At 39.2% G+C, this 18,999-nt stretch overlaps 1 protein-coding gene across 1 annotated transcript; it reads left to right on the top strand.

Moving 5' to 3' along the window:
* Positions 1 to 2,681: 2,681 nt before the first annotated feature.
* LOC148034996 (uncharacterized) lies at positions 2,682 to 5,189 on the top strand. The gene is made up of 4 exons (XM_087680614.1): positions 2,682 to 2,944; positions 3,414 to 3,487; positions 3,723 to 3,890; positions 3,999 to 5,189. The coding sequence occupies exons 1-4, from the start codon at positions 2,852 to 2,854 to the stop codon at positions 4,132 to 4,134; spliced, it is 471 nt and encodes a 156-aa protein (XP_087536740.1). The 5' UTR covers positions 2,682 to 2,851; the 3' UTR covers positions 4,135 to 5,189.
* The last annotated feature ends 13,810 nt before the right edge of the window (positions 5,190 to 18,999 follow it).

The following is an 18,999-nucleotide window of genomic DNA, read 5'->3' as shown; positions in this document are numbered from 1 at the left end:
TTTTATGTAAAGAGGAGAACCATCCCACATTTAGTTCCTTTCTGTCACTTGGTACTTCATGAGGCAGTTAGATTTGCTTCTCACTTTACCTCATGGTTGATTCTCACTCTTGATATGATGGCATATCTTGAACATGGAACATTTCTTGGTCTCAATAGTGGGATCTAGTGGGGATACAATGCCTATCACAACTCACAACTTGGAAAAATGGGGCCCAACATGGAGACAAAGCTACCTAGAGTTTGAGAAGTCATTGGGCAAGAAGTGGCAAGACTTGAAAGGCAAGAAGGTTTTGTTGTGGGATGGTAATCCCCATCTAAAGATATGGATGAAGTGAACTAAATACTGTAAGTTCTTATTTTATAGTTGATCTCTTTCACATATTTGTTTTCTTGTTTGAGATAGTATATAATCTTTATAGTTTCCTATGATGTATAATGGATGCATACTCTCCCTAGTACCATGTATTAGTGCGTTATCATTTCATCGGGGTAGACAAATTAAAAGAGGTAGAGCTCCTTCTAGCCTTGGATATGACTAATGCATTAGTGCTCTTCTTATCCCTCAATTTGATGTGGAAGATCTTTATTATATGCTTTCTTGAATAATTCTCTCACTCAAATGCAAAATTACAAGAGTCTATGTTACCCCAAACATTGGCCATGAAGTTTTACATGTTTCAAAAGTTAGGAATTGCAAACAAAAAAGTGTATGTTGGCTAGGCTCACAATTGAGTAGTGAAAGTGGGCCAAGGTGCATATATCTATTGAGATGAGAATCTACCACGACACTCCACCATGATACAACACATCATGTGTTCTAATATCTTAGCTTGTCTAGAAGGTATTCATAACAACCCACTCCTTTGCATGGCAATAGTGTTGACTTTAAATTCCACATGGGAGCCTCTTGAAGAGATAATCTTTTTATTTTTTTGAAAAAATGCTCCAAATACAAAGGGAGACTACTCTCCAATTTTCTTTAGAATCTATGAGTTTTCATTATATTTTTTATTTTTGTAATGTTTGTGCTTTTTAAATCGTGGATGTATTATTACAAGTTCGTTGATACCCTTAATTCCCAATAAGATCCTCTTAAAGAGGTGGACTTATTTTTTTGAAGAAATGCTCCAAATAAAACAAGTGTGCATCTAATCTTTTTACAATTCATTGTTTTCCATATCTTCATGATTTTTGTCATGTTTATGCTTTCATAATCATGTGCTAGTTGAATTCAGGATGAGTTTAATGCATTTATTTCCAAACAAACTCCAAAAATCAAGGGTCAAGAATTGTCAGAACATGAAACTAGAAAAACCTCTCCATTGCCAATCTTGCCCCAATGGAGAAGAGTATTTCAAAGTATCATATGGGATTAAGTGGGATAGACCAAGCATGATGAAGATTACTTGCGAGAAGTTATATTGCTTGTCACGCTCCAAAATTCCCCCAAAGAGGTAAGATTGTTTGGTGTGCCTAAATGCTGCACTTGCTTCAATCTAATGAAAGCAGGGGTTGTATTTTTTACTTTTATGATGTGTATGTTTGTGAGAGTGGGTAACATTTTGCAGGAAGAAAATTATTTTGCATCTCATCAGCCTAACCAAGGCAAAAGACTCCCAATTATTTTACTTTGGATAGCCAAGCTATCATATATCTTGATGTTAAGTAAGAGTAGTAGTGTATGATATGACCTTTATGTAGTGAACTGTAATGTCGATGTCATTTGCAGAAGAAATCCAAGGTTCAAAAAACTTGAAAAATTAATTTCAACTGCAAAAGCATGAACTCGAAAGCTCGCAAAAATAACAGACTCATGCATTTGTGTTTCACTTTTATTCCTAAAAAATATGCATTACGCACCAATGAGTGGCAGCCCGGTTGGTTGCATAGGTGTGTGAGTCGTGCAAAGTCTCAAGATTGAAACAACTAAGCAGCTCTGCCGTGCTCCACCTTCGGGTGCAAAAGGGATGGGTAATCCATCACCACTATTCGTCAAAAGGCAAACAAATGCAATATGTTTTTGTTTTTCAAAAATCCACATCATGTCTCAATTTCACCCATAATAGGTTTGTTCTTTTTCAATGTAATGATAATTATAATCCCATCCCTGCCTTTTTTCGAATACAATTTAAAATAGCTATCATCATCCACACATGCCTTTGTCCAATGTGCTTATGCTATGTACCAAACTTTTGTCTTAACATGAAGTCTTTGATCAATTTGAGCTTGATTAACAAAGAACATTTCTTTCATAGGATCTAAAATATTCTTAAGATATTTGGAAAGAAAATTGCCATACATGCTAACATAAGAGATCTTCCATCAAGGGGCTAGTGCCTAGTGTATTGAAAGCCACTAAGAAAGGTGCACATTGTTTTTGCTTCTTAAGATATTTGGAAAGAAAATTGCCATATATGCTAACATAAGAGATCTTTCATCGAGGGGCTAGCGCCTAGTGTATTGAAAGCCACTAAGAAAGGTGCACATTGTTTTTGCTTGGATACCAGAAGCTAAGGTCGACTTGTGTGCGAGATCGCTCCACAAGCACGACGTTGAGCACGCGTGAACGGGGGTGCAAAGATGAGAATCGGGCCGTTAGGTGCCGTTGCACGTGTAGATCTTTTTTATAGTGCCGTATGACGTGCCGCTGGTTTTCTTCTTGCGCTACCTTCTTCTACTGCTTCCTCTCTCTCGGGATCTCTTCTTTTTCTCCTCCTCCTCCTCCTCCTCCTGCAGCCTGCACACACACACACACACACACACACGCACAAGTTTCTCGGTTATGGAGTGCTTGAAGATCGATTGGAGCGGAAGTGCCGCGAATCACACCTTCGTTAAGGACGAGTTTTATGAGAGCATCGAAGCTCCTAAATGGATGGATTTCACCTCCTCGCCTGAAGAGCCCGCCATTGACGACCATGAATGGTTCTGCAGGAGAGCTGGTATCCATATACCCTTGCTTGAATCTTCCTCTTTCAACCTGATTTTCAGTACCTGCAGAAAAGTAAATCCAGGCCTTGGTTCTCTAATCTTCATTAGCAGCATTTCCATTTTGTATCCACAGCTCTAATACGGTCTTTCGAAAATGCTTCTTTGATTCCGTTAAATCATAAATAATATTTTGCGTTTTTCATTTGTAACCACACTGTCCCAACATACTCGTTTGATTCGTTTTCTATAAGCATCAGCATGCTCTCATTGTCATTCATAACCACAGCAAACTTGGTAAAGTCTGTCGGCATGCGTGCTTAATTCGTTTTATTCTCGCCATCGGCATTTTCTGCTAAGTTTAAGGACTCTCAGGGGCAAACATAGCCCCATTCTGCATAACCATAAGAGATTGTTATGAGAATACATGTGAATATAACAGAGAGAAAACCTGAAAATAACCTTGTCTGAACTCTTTTGCAGGGTGCAATCATGAGAAGAAAAGGATATGCCAAACTCCACCTTCAAGCCCTCTTCCCATGCATGTTCAGCCAAAGGTATGTCGTAAACACTTCATTATTTCGTTGAATCTCGCTCTTCTGCACTTCTCCTTTTGTTTCCACATCCCAAGGGGGTGAGTAGTATAACGTTAGTGTTTACAAAGAACCGAGGTCTGGTTTTAGGTGAAAGGCACATCTCAAACTTTTTAATAATTAAGACTACACGAGTGATCAATATGTTTTCTGTCAATCTTAGTTGCTGAAAAGGAGGGTATATGGACTTGCTGTGCAGGAAGAACCTAATAGCACGCCTACAATCAGGGCTCCAAATCCAATGGCAGCTATGGTGCCATCCTTGTCACAGAGAGGAATTATCAAGTGTGACGGATGCCCCTTCTCTGTTTTCTCAATACTTTTCTGCTGCTTTCCGTGAACGGGATATCTGGCAGCGATTTGCAAGGTAAGAAAGTTGTGCGTTATGCTGTAATACCAAGGCAGGAACATTATGATATTGTCAAAATCAGTTCTTATGTATCGCTGTTCAGAAGTTTGTCGTTTATATTTGCAGTAGCAGAGGTGCTGAGTCTCGACAATGGCTGGAGAGATCTCTCTTTGGAGACTATTCGACTAATCTTGTGAGAATTGGTTCTTATGCATCGCTGATCAGAGTCTTGTTTTTAGCATTTGCAGTAGAATGCCTGTAGATATGTCAAGTCTTAACAATTACTGGAGAGAGCTCTTTGCCAGTAGTGGAGATTTGTTAGATTAATCTCGACAATGGCTGGAGAGATCTCTCTTTGGAGAATTGTTCGACTAATCTTGTGAGAATTGGTTCTTATGCATCGCTGATCAGGGTCTTGTTTTAGATTTTGAAGTAGAATGCCTGTAGATATGTCAAGTCTTAACAATTACTGGAGAGAGCTCTTTGTCTGAAGTGGAGATTTGTTAGACTAATCCCGTCAATAGAAGTCTACATACGGCAAAGCTCCCTGTAAGAAAGATGTAATTGATATAATCTCAAGCTTCGTGCATATGCTCGGAAATAAGCTTTGCAGAGGAGAACATAAGGGTGAAGCTGTGTCAAGATTTCTTTCTCTCAGGACCAAGATTCAGAGAGGCTTCCCGTGTAGTAGACTCAAGGACACAATTACAGCATGGATATTCCTTGGAGTGATGTCCTTGTGGTATGATCAGTCATTTTGGGAAATTTCAAGGCTTTAAATCCTGTCAATAGCACATATAGATCGGGACACAAGTAGAGCATGGATGTTCTTCGAGTGAAGGAGAGTGCCGTCCTTGCGCTATGATCAGTTGAATCTTGAAGCTTCCAGAAAGGCTTCAAATCCTGTCATGAGCGTATATAGGAGATCTGTACACAATTACAGCATGAATATTCCTTGGGCTAAAGGAGAGCCCTGTCTTTCTCCTATGATCAGTCAGTTTATGAAGCTTCAAGAAAGACTTCAAACCCTGTCATGAGCATGTACAGGAGATCTATGTGAGGAAGAACAAATGCGGTAGATCAAAGTGCAGTATCTGCGAAATTTGCAAGCTACCGAAATGTTTATCCTTGTTCATAGCGAGCTTGCCTTGTGGCAGAGGAAGGAAGTTGAGGTATGAAAAGGAACCTCGAGAATGAAGACGAGGAAAACTAGGGCTCTCCCAATTATTCATTATGTACATAGCCGTTCGGTTATTTGTTTGTTCATTCATTCAATTTGGCATTTTTAAATTATCTCCATCGGCCCTCCAATTTTTACTATCCAATACTTCTCTGACTTGTTTCTTTCAAATAGCTTCTCATAAAATTCGATCATTGCATGCTTTAAATGAGAATAAAAAAAGGGAAGAGAGAGAGAGAGAGAGAGAGAGAGAGAGAGAGAGAGAGAGAGAGTGAGGAGAGGAAGAAGAGAGAATTATAGAGAGAGAAAAGAAAAAATTTAAGAGAAGAAAAAATTAAAGAGAAAATAAATAGAGAGAAGAAAAAAAGGAAAAAAGAGGAGAGGGAGAGAAGAAAAAGAGGTTTTTTTTTTCTCTTTTAGTTTGATAAATTTTTTTATTTAAACTTCACTCTATTTTTTCTCTTTTAATTAAGTTTTTTTAATTTTTAAATTTAAATTTATGACAGTTCTTACATACTTTGAGAAAGAGAATTATAGAGAGAGGAAAGACAATTTAAAAGAGAATAAAAAAGGAAAAAAGACGAGAGAGGAGAGTTAGGAGAGAAAAATTTGAGAGAAATAGAAGAAGAGAGAATATGAACATATAGATTTATAGAGAGAGAAAATATCAAATTTAAAAGAGGGGGAGAGAAAAAAAGGAGAGACAAAGATGAGGGGGAAGAAAAGAAGAGACAAAGAGATAGAGAGAGGGGGGAGAGAGGATAAAGAGATGAGAAAATAAAGTAAAATAAAAGATAGAGGGGACAAGAGAGAGAGAAGAAGAAAAGCTAGGAGAGAAAAAATTGAGAGAAATAGAAGAAGAGAGAATATGAACATATAGATTTATAGAGAGAGAAAAGATCAAATTTAAAAGAGGGGGAGAGAAAAAAAGGAGAGACAGAGATAGGGGGGAGAGAGGATAAAGAGATGAGAAAATAAAGTAAAATAAAAGATAGAGGGGACAAGAGAGAGAAAAGGAGAGAAGGTGAAACACATATAATTATAGAGAGGAGGGAAGAGAAGAAAAGGAGAGAGACGAGAGACAATTATAGAGAGAGAAAAAGAAAAAACTTTAAAGAGAATGAAAGGGAGAAGAAGAAAAAAAGGGGAGAGGGAGAGGGAGAGAGTGAGAACAAGTAGATATGAGAAAATAAACTAAAATAAAAGACTGAGAGAGAGAAGAAAAATATTAAAAACAGAGAGGGAAAAGAGGAGAGAGAAAGATGAGAAATAGATTGTCGAGTGAAGTTGTCACATGGCAACTAGTCTATACTTCTATACTGTTTATTAATAGGTGGGAAGATGCGCCATGTGGCATGCACGGAGCCCTTGTCTACTCTGCTAGGTGGCTATCAATGAGTGCCCTTGGGATTGCAAAAAGTGACTTTTAAATAGTATAGATTAATTAATATTGCCATGTGCCATGGCACTGTGCTATGTGCCTCCCCTCACGATATTCCATCACGATATTCCATAATAATAATAATAATAATAATAATAATAATAATAATAATAATAATAATAATATACATGCATATATTCCCCCTCGCACAATGTTGTTCCATGAAACACGCTTACACTCACAGACACATGGGCGCGCGTATGTAATCCCCCCCTTGTCTTTGTCTAGAACACCCATCTTTCATTCTTTTACACCTTGCTCAAGGACAAACCATACTTTGTATGTGTATTTTCACCACCTTTGAGTATGTTTTGCAATCCTTATGAACACATTATGTAGTATAACTTCCAATTGACACACTTAAACAAGAATGCAGATTTTGAGAACTTTGGACACAACATTATATGTAAAGTTTACTCAATCTACATTGATAGGAAGAGTACAAATGTTCATCATTTACATAGGTATTTATTACCAATTTTATTGAGAATGCATAAAGAGAGAGAGAGAGAGAGAGAGAGAGAGAGAGAGAGCTTTAGTGCAAAGCATCAAGATAACACTGGTGCAAAGCCCTAGGAGAAATGTGTTAACCAATAGTAATAGTGGTGCTTCAAAGTTTGGCACAAAGTATCAGGAGGAAACTAGGCATGGAGTGCCTACTGGGCATTACAATAACTTGAGAGGTCACCACATTAATAGTGAGATGAACATAGGGTGATAATATATATGCAATGTTCAAGACCCACTTTAGTGCAAAAAAGTTTTTTATTTTCAATAAAGTGAAATTGTACAATTTACCTTGAATTTTAGTTGTATTGTTTGGTGTCAAATTGCATGTCATGTATAATTTTGTTAGTTGAAGGTGAACAATTTGTCTTGAATTGTGGTTGTTATATCACAATGTATGAGTTCACTTCCTTGGAACATAAATTTGTGAACTAAAGTTGCACAACTTGACTTGAGTTGTGGTTGTCACATCTCAATTTGTTCAAGGATGTGAATTGAATATTTCTTACACATGACTAATATGCCACATCATAATAAACAAGAGGCTACCATGGTTTAACTAAGAGTGATTTTGAGATTGAATCGTTTCATCATCCACACTTAGGTTGAGTTGAGATAAACTTAGGTAGCTTTCTTAAGGGACTATAATAGTAGAGGATTTATTTTTAAACTTTTGCCAATGACTTGCATTGTTGTTTGTTTATTGAGCTGATACTTTTAAACTCTTGTTAATCACATTATTTATTTATTTATTGAGTTGATACTTTCTTGAATAGTATTTCAATTGCTCTATGTAAAATAAATAAATAACATTGTTGTTTGTTAATTGAGCTGATACTTTTAAACTCTTGTTAATCACATTATTTATTTATTTATTGAGTTGATACTTTCTCAAATAGTATTTCAATGGTTCCATGTAAAATAAATAACATCCCAAAGCTACATTGTCGCTTTCCATCCCAAATAAGTTAGCATTTTGATGGCCCATATAAACCTAATTGTCATAGCTCTAGCTCCATGTAAAATAAATAACATCCATTGAAAGCTACCGTGTTGCTTTCCATCCCAAATAAGTTAGCATTTTGATGGCCCACATAAACCTAATCGTCATAGCTCTAATCACATCCAAAGTGTCAATAATTGCTTCATTTAGGCTTCCATAGTCGCAGTGAATAGTGCAATCTTGGTAGTTGCCTCCTCATAGGAAGGAGGTAAAAGTCACTATCCACTTCATAATGGTCATAGCTCTAATCACATCCCAAAGGTCAATAATTGCTTCATGTAGACTTTCATAGTCATTGAATAGTGCACTCTTAGTGGTTGCCTTCCCATAGTATGAAGGCAATGTCATCTACCCACTTCATAAGCGATGGTAGTTGCCCTCCCTTAGGAAGGAGGCAATGCCATCTGCCCACTTCATAAGCGATGACCATAGGCCTTTGATTTCTTGAGTTACCTGAAAGGTGAGAAGGATCGAAGCTTGCACGCGAGAGCTATGGCGGGAGAGCAAGAGCAAGAAAGAGATTGACAAGAAATGGGAACTCCAACAGTCACAATGTGTGACGGGGTCTTCCTTTATTCAAACTGTCACTAAAAGAATAAAGAATAAAGTGACGGTGACGGGTGCCCGCCACCTATGTGTAGTGGCAGTGACTGTCAGTGTAGAAATACACGGGCGGCTAGACGGAGGCGCCTTTACCCCCAACATTACCAAGAAGAGATGTTGCAGCAATTGAGCTTATCTTTTGCATATGACAAACATAGGAGAGTCTTGCTCTAATTAAACCTCTCTCTCTCTCTCTCTCTCTCTCTCTCTCTCTCGATAGAGAACTTATTCATGATGGTCTTCCATAGAGTAAGATCTAGCCTTCTTGATAGAGTGCTTGCCCAAATCCTCCTTACCCTTGAATCCTACCATCCCTCAAACAAAAGTCCCCCTTTCTTCATGGCCTTTGCTAGAAGTTTGCACTTTTCAATAATATTTTAGGGGACTTATGACTTGCACCATGTAAGAGGTGGGCCAATCCTTTGTTCGATGTGTGAAGACTTCCCTCAACCACATTACATTGCTCTCATCTAGCTCCCATCTTTGAGCGAATTCATCTCGTAGTAGCCATGTGAGGAACTTGCCGTGCCACAAATCAATCTACCTTTTCATACCTTTCTCATTTCTTAATGGAGTGCTTGCCCAAATCCTCTTACCCTCTTCCACATTCTTAATACTAGTCTTGTAATTTGCCACAAAAGTGGCTACAAGCTGCTTTAGCGGCTCATGTTCTATTTCACTATATTTGAAATAATATGTGCTTTTGATACCAAAACTGAATGGGACTTTTCAACATTATAAGATAGTAGAGTAAAATATTTGAGATAAGTTTCAAGTGAAAATTCACTTTCTACAAAAAGTGGATCCTCAAAAGTGCATAAAAATTGATCAAAATAGCACTCAACAACACTATTTGGAGCACTTTAAAAAGTTTGTAGCTTTTATCTCATTAAAAATCTATTATGATGGGAATACATATATATTAAAGTATTTTTTCTTAAATTTTTGGCTTAATGAAAAATTTTCTAAGATGGTTTTGATAAAAAACACTAAAAGTTTTCAAGTTTTTGTAAAAATGGTCTTAAAGATTACCATAAAAATATACAATTTCTAGCTTTTTTTAATCATTTCTAAAAATTTTAAACTATTATCTTGTGTTGATCACATTTTCCTAAAATTGTTTTTTTGTTAATTTTTCTCATTTGATGAGAAATGGAATATTTTGTGGAGGGTGTAAATTGCCACAAAATGACTTTTTTGCTACAAGACTAGTGTTAAGATCTTAGAGTATTTATGTCTCCAACAATCATACACCTTGAACCCTCCTAATTGACCTAACAATCACCTATCAACAACTAGCTCACATTTGGAGGTGTTCTTTGAGAGGCTTCTTATCCGAAAGAAGCAGCTGCCATTACCCTTGGTTCATGGAGTATAATGCTTTTTTCCAGTAGCAGACTAAGAATTTATGTAATCCCTCATAGTGCGAGAAGCCGCAGTACCTTTCCCCTAAGATAATTTACAGTTCGGGTTTTGAGACCAAACCCTAGGTAAGTCAGCGAATCGGCCCTTCCTAGAGTTTCTTCCTAGCGTTTGTTTTTGGGGAAATCTCTCAACTAATCAAGACCACCCTGCCATAGGATTGGATTCGTCGGGAATCCATCCACACGCTTCCCTCTATGGAAGTTCTTAGTTATCTAATTACCTATCACATTACATCAAACATATAAAACAACTTCATTAATTAAAAACAACTATTACATCACTCTCATCTAGCTTCCATATTTGAGCAACTTCATCTAGTGGCAACCATGTGAAAGGCTTGTCATTCCACAAATCAATCCACCTTTTCATACCATTCTCATTTCTTAATAAAGTGCTTGCACAATTCTCTTACCCTCTTCCACATCCTTAATTCAGTCTTGGAGTATTTATGTTTCCAATAATCATACACCTTGAATATGTGCCTACCATTCTTGACATCGAAGTCACCTTGCTTCATGGCCTTTGATGTAATGTTTGCCCTTTTTAGTCTTGTAACATTTTGGGGAACTTATGTCTTGCACCATGTAAGAGTTGGGCCAATCCTCTCTTTGATGTGTGAGGACTTTCCCAGGTTGTGTTACATTGCTCTAATCTAGCTCCAATCTTTAGGCAACTTCATCTACCATGTGAGGGACTTTCCATGCCACAAATCAAACCACCTTTTCATACCTTTCTCATTTCTTGATGGAGTGCTCACCTAATACTCCTTACTCTCTTTCACAATCTCCATTTGGTCTTGGAGTATTTATGTCTCCAATAATCGAAGACCTTGAATATGTGCCTACCATCCTTGAGATAGAAGTCCACTTGCTTCATGGCCTTTGATAGAAGTTTAACCATTTCAATCTTGTAATATTTTAGGACTTATATCATGCAGCATATAAGAGGTGGGCCAATCCTCTCTTCAATGTGCGAGGACTTCCCCGAGTCACAATACATCGCTCTCATCTAGCTCCAGTCTCTTGGCAACTTTATTCAAAAGTCACATTCCACACTTTTGATAGGTAAGGACTTGGCATGATGAGGTATTAGAGATTGGTGGATAGTCATCTAGATTACTTGAACAAGGCTAGAGTATCAATCCACCTTTTAATACCTTTATCATGTTAAGGCTTGGCTTGATGAGGTTAGCAAAAATAGTCATTTTTGAAAGTGTCAAGATACAATCATATTACTTGAAGAATACTAGAGTCTCCTCTAGCTTCTAGCCTCATCTATGATTTAGCTTCATAGGTCAGAGCTTTCCACTCAAAGCAATCATCTACATCATTTTTGAGCCTAGGATCTTGATTTTGATAGTTTTGTTTAACAATGTCTCCATTTACCACCCAAAAATGTATAGTTTGAGAGCCAATGTCTCATGAGTATAGCCCATGACTACCTACTACTTGCTATCCAAGGTCTCAACTACTTTGAACAACTAGCATCATGGCCTTGTCCTTCAAGGATCAATGCCTTACCCACCTTCAACCTTTTCTATTAGACTAGTTTTCAAGCAACCAAGTACCATAGTTGGTTCTCACCATCAGACTAGAGAAAGGTTCTAGAAACATTCTCCATCTACCTCCAACAAGTTGAACTAGAGGAAAAAATAGTTGCAATGAAGACCATGGGTGCAATCAACATAGAACTCAAAATTACAAGTGTATCTCCAAAGAAAGTGCATTCAAATTCCCACTTCTGAACCTTCACTTTGACCTTAGTAAAAACCATTTGAACCTTTGGGCATAGATCAATTCACCTCATGCCCTAATGGGCAGCCCAAATACTTGAAGACCTCCCTTGAGCAGGAGGTGATCCTGATTGCCACCTTAAATTTACCAAGTAATCTATTTATAGACTATAATGTCTAAGTAAAAGAAAGCAATCTAGCTATAAATACTCTTGAAGTTAACGGGAAATTTTGTGCAAATACCAATCTTCTTGAGAGACTAGTTTGTAATCCATTCACTTTAGCAAAATTTCATTTACCTCTTTCTAAGAACTAAATAAATCAATCTTTCATAGTGATGACTATCCCCAATGGGTATCCACAATATCAAATATCATTTGAGGGCCAATAAGATTAAAATCTAGTCCAATGACCATCCTACTGTAATAAATGAAGCTGAGAGGAGAGAGGAGAGGGGATAAAGAGAGAGAAAGGGAGCAAGAATAAGAGAAAAGAAGACTAGAAGAGGAGAGACAAAGACAAAAAAGAGAGGAGAAGGAAGGAGTAAGTCATGGAAGCTGAAGATGAAGGTGAAGAGTATGTTCTTGATAATAGCTAGTTGCCCTAATCTGGGACTCTAACACCTTATATACCCTGGTTAGTGTGACTAGGTGTCTAACCCCTAGTTTGTATGTATTCTGCTTGTTACAATCCATCCCCACCTTGAAGGTTTTTGCCCTAAAAAACAAGGAGAACTGGAGGGGAGTGATGGGTGGGCTAAGGGAGGGTTGTAGAGTACTACTCTAAGCCCTTTTACAATGAAAAATAAGTGGGTAAAGACTAGGGATAGCATGTTGTCCATGATCGGCTTGTTGAAGTAAACGGGTCATAACTTTTGATAGGCTGCTCCAAATCGGGCGTGCCACATGTCGAAATGGAGCTTATGACGATTACTTTCAGCCTATGTAGGATGCACATGCCTAAGATATGGATAAGTATAAAATTATTCTAAAATAGTGTGCAGTTTGCAGGATGCAGATGGTGGTCAAATGGGGCATTACTGGCTAGTCTTCAGACCGTTAGGCCTCTTGGAGGTGGAAAAATTCATTGACAATGGTTTCTGGGTGCCAAGAGGCCTTGCCATCTGATGAGGTATTCTTTAATGGATTGAGACCTTACGTGCTTATCTTGCTGCCCAATGATTGCTTCAGGGATATAGTGAGTGATGCCTTCTTCAACTATGAGGGAAAGTTCTTCCACATAGTCCATTGAGGAGCCCATGAAGATTTTTAGCTGGGTGACATGAAACACATTGTGGATTTTGGTGGTAGGGGGAAGTTCTAATCGGTAGGCCGTCACCAAAACTCTCTAGGATCTGGTATGGGCCATAAAAGCAATGGACCAACTTCTTACTGTTGCCCTCTTTGAGAGTGGAGTAGTGGGACTTAGGCACTTTCAAAAAGACCAATTCCCCTTCCTGGAATTCCAAATGTCTTCTTTTCTCATCAGCCTAGAGTTTCATGTGTGTTTGGGCCTTTTTTTAAGGTTCACTTTACATTGCTGAAGTAAGGTTTGCATGCGATCCAACTTAACTTGACTTTAAGGGTTTATCTTATCATTAAATAAGACTGTAGGGAGGGGAACCTTACACCCGTATAAGGCCTCAAAAGGGAAAAATCCAATGCTAGAGTGGGTGGAGTTATTATATGCAAACTCAACCAAGTGGAGCCACATATCCTAACTGTGTTGTACATCATGGCAAAAGTGCATCAAATATGCCTCAAGCCATTTGTTCACTCTTTCAGTCTGGCCATCAGTCTAAGGGTGGTATGTAGTGGATGGAGCAAGCTTGGTCCCCATGTATGTGAAAACTATTTGCTAGAAGTTGCTCATAAACTTTGCATCCCGATCATGTACTATGACTTGTTGTAAGCCATGCAACTCAAAGACATATTCTATAAATCGAGTGGCCACCTGAGAGGCAATGTATTGGGTCTTAGTGGGGATAAAGTGGGCAGCCTTGGTGAGGCGATAACTACCACATAGATACTATTCCACCCTTTCTTGGTCGAGGGAAGGCCAATGATGAAGTCCATTGTGATATGAGTCCATTTCCCTTCAGGGATAGGGAGGGGTTGCAAGAGGCCAATGAGCCTGAGTGTACTATCCTTGTTCTGTTGGCATGGAACACATTTGGTCACAAAGTCCTTGACATCTCTCCATAAGCCTTTCCAATGAAAGCTCTTGGAAATCCTGTCATATGTTTTGAAAACACCCAAGTGACTAGCAATGGGGTAAGAATGCATCTCTTCCATGATCTTTTGCATGAAGGGGAAGTGTGTGGGATGAAAATCTTATCATGGGACCAAATAAGGCCATGCTTGAGCTGACATTGGGAGTTTTCAGTCATGATCCTATGCAATAATTTCTAAAAGATGTGGCTGAAGTGATCATCTAACAAGTAAGCCTCTTGTTTGAAGCTCTTTAACCCAATCACTATGAAAATCTGAAATAGAGGATACTCTCCATGCCCACATACGAGAGAGTGAATCAGCCACAATATTATCCTTGATCCGAGTGTGAGAAATGTCCAAGTCATAGTTTTGTAAAGTTGCCATCCATCGCCTTTGCTTAGGAGTCAAAGTGGAGCAAGTCCATAAGTATTGGAAGACTCAGTGACTAGTTTTTACTCGGAAGCAGCTGCCATACAAATATTGGTGTCATTTCTTGATGGCATGGAGGATGGCCAACATCTCTTGGTCATATACATTCATTTGCATCTCCTTCTCATCAAGCTTGCGGCTCTCAAATGCAATCACACCATGATCTTGCAACAATAGTGCACCAATACACCTACCACTGGTTGCATTTAACACTATGCTCTTGCAACAATAGTACATTAATACCCCTGCCACTGGCATCATAATGAATGGTAAATAGCTTAGAGAAGTTAGGGCGGACAAGGATGGGGGCAGAAGCAAGCATGTCCTTTAATTGCTTGAAGCTATGATCAATAGTGGCATCCCAAAATAATGTCTCCTTTTTTAATCGATTAGTCAAAGGTGTTGCAATGGTTGCATAGTGCTTAATGAAGTGTCTATAGAATGAAGAGACCAAGGAAGCTACGCAACGAAGTGGTTGTGGAAGGAGTGCGCCAGTCCCTAACACATTGCACCTTCTTTGGGTCAGTCTATATGCCATTTTTGCTCACAATGTGTTTCAAGTACTCCACAAATGTCTGCATGAAGGTGCATTTTCTCTCCTTAGCTAAGAGTTGATGCTCTCTCAATATGTCAATTGACATGTGTCAAGTGCTCCTTTAATGACTTGCTATAAATGAGGATGTTATCAAAGAAAATAAGCACAGACTTGAACAAAAAGGGTTGAAGGATTTTGTTCATGAGGCTTTGAAATGTGGTGGGGGCATTAGTCGACCCAAAATGCATCATTAGAAAATGATAGAGTCCACGATCAGTCTTGAAGGTCATTTTGACCTCATCTCCCTCCCTCATACAAATTTGATGGTAGCCAGACCACAAGTCAAACTTAGTGAAAAAGCATGCCCCTTTCAACTCATCCAGCAAGTCATAAATCAGTGGGATGGGGTAGCGGTTCTTCACTATGATTTTGTTCAAGTCTTTGTAGTCGATCCACATGCAAAAGGAGAAATCTTTCTTCTTGACTAACATGACAGGGGATGCATAGGGGGAAGAACTTGATTCAATGAAACCCATCTCTAATAACTCCTTGATTTTCTTTGCAACCTCTTCATGCTCATACTTGGAGAGTTTGTAAGGGGGACTTGTTTAATGGCTTGGAATAGGGCTCTAAATCAAATGGATGGTCCACTGGCCTCTTAAAGGGAAGGGCTATAGGCATTTGAAATAGGTCACTGTACTCCTCAAGTAAGGCCTACAAGGTTGAATCATTCGATGCTGCGGAGGGCTGACTGAAATTTTCCTTATTCAATTGCAAGGCAAAGATTTATGAGCATTTCTTAAACTCCCGTTTGAGTTGCTTTGCTGTAATGAGCTAAAAATCAGCATGATCTTGAACTCCCTCTAGGCGGATGGGCTATCTATGCATCATAAACTCCATGTAGATCTGAGAGAAGTCCATGGAAAATTTTCCCAATTGTTTCCAACCAATCACAACCCAAGATAACATCAATGGGGCCCATATCAAGGGCAATTAGATCAACCAGTGCCACATAATTTTCAGCCAAGCATAAGGGGACTACGGGACATACATGTGTGTTGATTTCTTCTTCTCCATTTGCTACTTGAACCTTCAAGGGGTGGTGTAATTCCATAGGGATGCATTTCAACCGATTAATGATTGATTTATTGACAAAACTGTGAGTGCTACCACTGTCCACAAGGATGAAGACATGCTTTCCATGGATACTTCCTTGAATGTGTAGGGTGCTGGGGCTTCGCGAACTCGTCCAAGCATCCAAGGAGATAGAGCAAAGGGAAATGGTAGGTGTAAAGAAATACTCTAACACAGAAACACAAATAACAATCGTACGGCAAAGCACATATTGATAAAAGAACTCAGCTAGGGTTAGGGTAACTCAGAGACAATGAACACAAAAAACAATTGAAGTGATGTAACTGCTGAATATACAATGCTCATGTAGTAAACACACTATGTAGTGAATGAATATTGAACATCAAACTCATGTATCTCAAGGATTAAGGCAGGGGTAATGAGGTGGAGAGTGTGTCATACTCTAAATGAATCCCGAATCGTAGCAAGGTAGCCTCCGGATGTCGAACACCAACAAATGCAGCAGTGAGCTAGATTTGATGCAGAGATAGCAATGAGGAGAGAGAAATACTAAAAACACAGGTTGTAGGAGAGAGAAAGACTAAAAACATAGGTAGGACAGCATGCAGGAGAAGAGAGAGAAAACTACCAAACGCAGGCATAACAACCTGGCGATAGCATGTAGAAGTTGGCGACAGCTGGAGGAGAGAGAAGACTGCCAAACACATGCTGTAGATGACGTGATAGGCAGTATGGTAGCAGGTCTATGCAGAAACAGTTGTCACGTCACCTACTGAGATCAGCTCCGAATTGTGAAAAGAGGACTGAAAATCAGGCACCAAACTGATGTAGACAGCAACAATGGATAGCTTCGGTTGAGACGTCCTTCATGAACGGGGTGTAGGTAGCAAGCTGAAACACCTGAAATCTGCAAAAACAAGATTGTAGGCTGAATGGAGGGCACCATATGTTTTTATAGACAGTTTGGGCCCTCCCAAGTGGGTTTGTGCTTATGGGACAGAGAAACTCTCTAGGATCACATTTCTTTTAAATAAACTAGGTTTCTTCATTAATTAAGCAAGTTTTGGGGTTGTTTAAGTAAAGCTAATGAATTTTTTACTCACAATAAGTGGGTGGGATGTCAAATCAAGTATCCGTGATGGATGACTACGTGGAAAAGGAAACCCATCCTTCGGGTCATAGAACTACTTGTGATCAACATCCTCAGCAAGCTCAACCTGGTAGTGGGTAGGCCATCCTCATCATTGTGCTAATCTTCCATGACATACATGCTATGAACCTTGACCTTGGATGTCTTGTACGGGCACTTGGAGGCATGGTCAGTAGTGTACTTATCCCCACATTTAAAGCATAGGCCGTTTTCCTTCTGTTCCTTCACAACATCTAGACAAATAAAGCGTTGACCCTTGGAGCCAAGGGAAGGTGATGCAGTGGGCTATTTGTTTTCAGCATACTTATTCTCAACATTAAAGTCAAATGTTGTCCCAAAAGTGTCCATTTTTCTTCAACATGGAAGCCGAGGTAAGTGGATACTTTAGGGTTGTTATTAGGCATAGAATTGCCTCAGAAACCACCTTCCTATGGGGATGATCTTGAAGGGATGCAGAGATGTCCAAAACCTTGCTGAAAATGTTCATTCTTATGGTACTTCCTTGCATATCTCTTAGTTAATTCAATTGTATCAAACAGTGTGGTAGGATTTTGGGCCATGACATCTACGGATAAGCTCGGTTTCAACCCATAGATATACTTGTGCAATTCAACATCATCATTAATGCTCTCCACATACATGGTCAAGTTCATGAACTAATTTGTGTACTCATGTATAGTGAGGTTATGTTGGTCAAGAGTGTACCATCGTCTTGTCAACCATTCTTTTTCCACAGAAGACACAAAGACTTAGACCATATGCATTTTAAAATCTTCCCAATCAATGAACTGATGGTTCTCTCGATTGATATAATGCCACCATGTGTGGGAAAATCCTTCCAACTAGAGTGAAGCAAAAAGTATTTTTTGATCATCAGTGCGGGGGTAGATATTGAAGTAGGACTCCAACTTGGATGTCCATTCCTCCAAGTCAGATGGTAAGGGAGATTTCCCATTATGCTTAGTTATTAGGATGATCTTGTCACGCAGATCATGAGGGCCATGCTACCCATATATCCCTTGGTGGCCATACATACCTTGCTATCCATATATCCCATGTGGTGCATTTATCCCATGCTATCCATTATAGCTAGGTTGCCTATGATTGCCATGCTAGCCATTGGTACCATATTATCCATGATGGGGCTAATTCATATAGGGTGCATGGGGGCTCCTAGGGAGAGTAGGAAAATTTCTACCAAGGGTGGGAGAGGGCCTCAGTGGGGTGTTGGCTACATGGTTGATGGGGGGAGTTCAATAGGGGCTCATCATGCACATGAGAGGGTTCATCAATCTAATAGGTAGTAGAAGGGGGGATTCCTTAGCACCAAGCATGCCCTGTGGACCATGCAATGGCTCCTAATATAGTGGACATCTAGATTCATGCCTAGAGTCATTGACCTTCTCTTGGGATGAAGCGGTAGCTAATTGAGCAACAAGAATAGTGAGCTGCTCCAAGGTTTGTTGATTCCTCGAGTTTGAGAGCACCATGTGCTCAATCACTTAATCAAACTTGGACATCATTTGGTGGTGGTTGGTGACCATGTCATTATGCCATTCCATGTGACGAAGCTCATGCTAACATAGGGTGTGATTGAGTAGGGTGTATGGGTCCGTGTTGGGCATTTTCCCCTGCATATCACCATGGTAATCTTGTGCCAAGCTTGGTTCATCATTCATGGAGGTCCAAGAGTCTCTAATCTCCTCTGGAGTTCCTTATGGGCCTTGCTTTTGCCTTTTTGGCCAGCCATTTGGATGTAGTCCACACAGGACCTACTATGAGTAAATGGGGCATAACATTTTGTAGAAAACTCG

The sequence above is a fragment of the Lygodium microphyllum genome, chromosome 6, assembly GCF_053477565.2.
Source record: "Lygodium microphyllum isolate KBCC chromosome 6, Lygodium_microphyllum_v1.1.10, whole genome shotgun sequence".
Classification (NCBI taxonomy): domain Eukaryota; kingdom Viridiplantae; phylum Streptophyta; class Polypodiopsida; order Schizaeales; family Lygodiaceae; genus Lygodium; species Lygodium microphyllum.
Note: the sequence above shows the minus strand (reverse complement) of the source record. Positions and strands in the feature narration are given on the sequence as shown.

Excerpts from the sequence above, each read along its gene's own strand:
- LOC148034996 (XM_087680614.1), top strand. The coding sequence starts at position 2,852 with ATGAGAGCATCGAAGCTCCTAAATGGATGGATTTCACCTCCTCGCCTG. Across the intron at positions 3,488-3,722 it reads CCATGCATGTTCAGCCAAAG|GAAGAACCTAATAGCACGCC; the intron begins GTATGTCGTAAA and ends CTTGCTGTGCAG. Across the intron at positions 3,891-3,998 it reads ATCTGGCAGCGATTTGCAAG|TAGCAGAGGTGCTGAGTCTC; the intron begins GTAAGAAAGTTG and ends TTATATTTGCAG.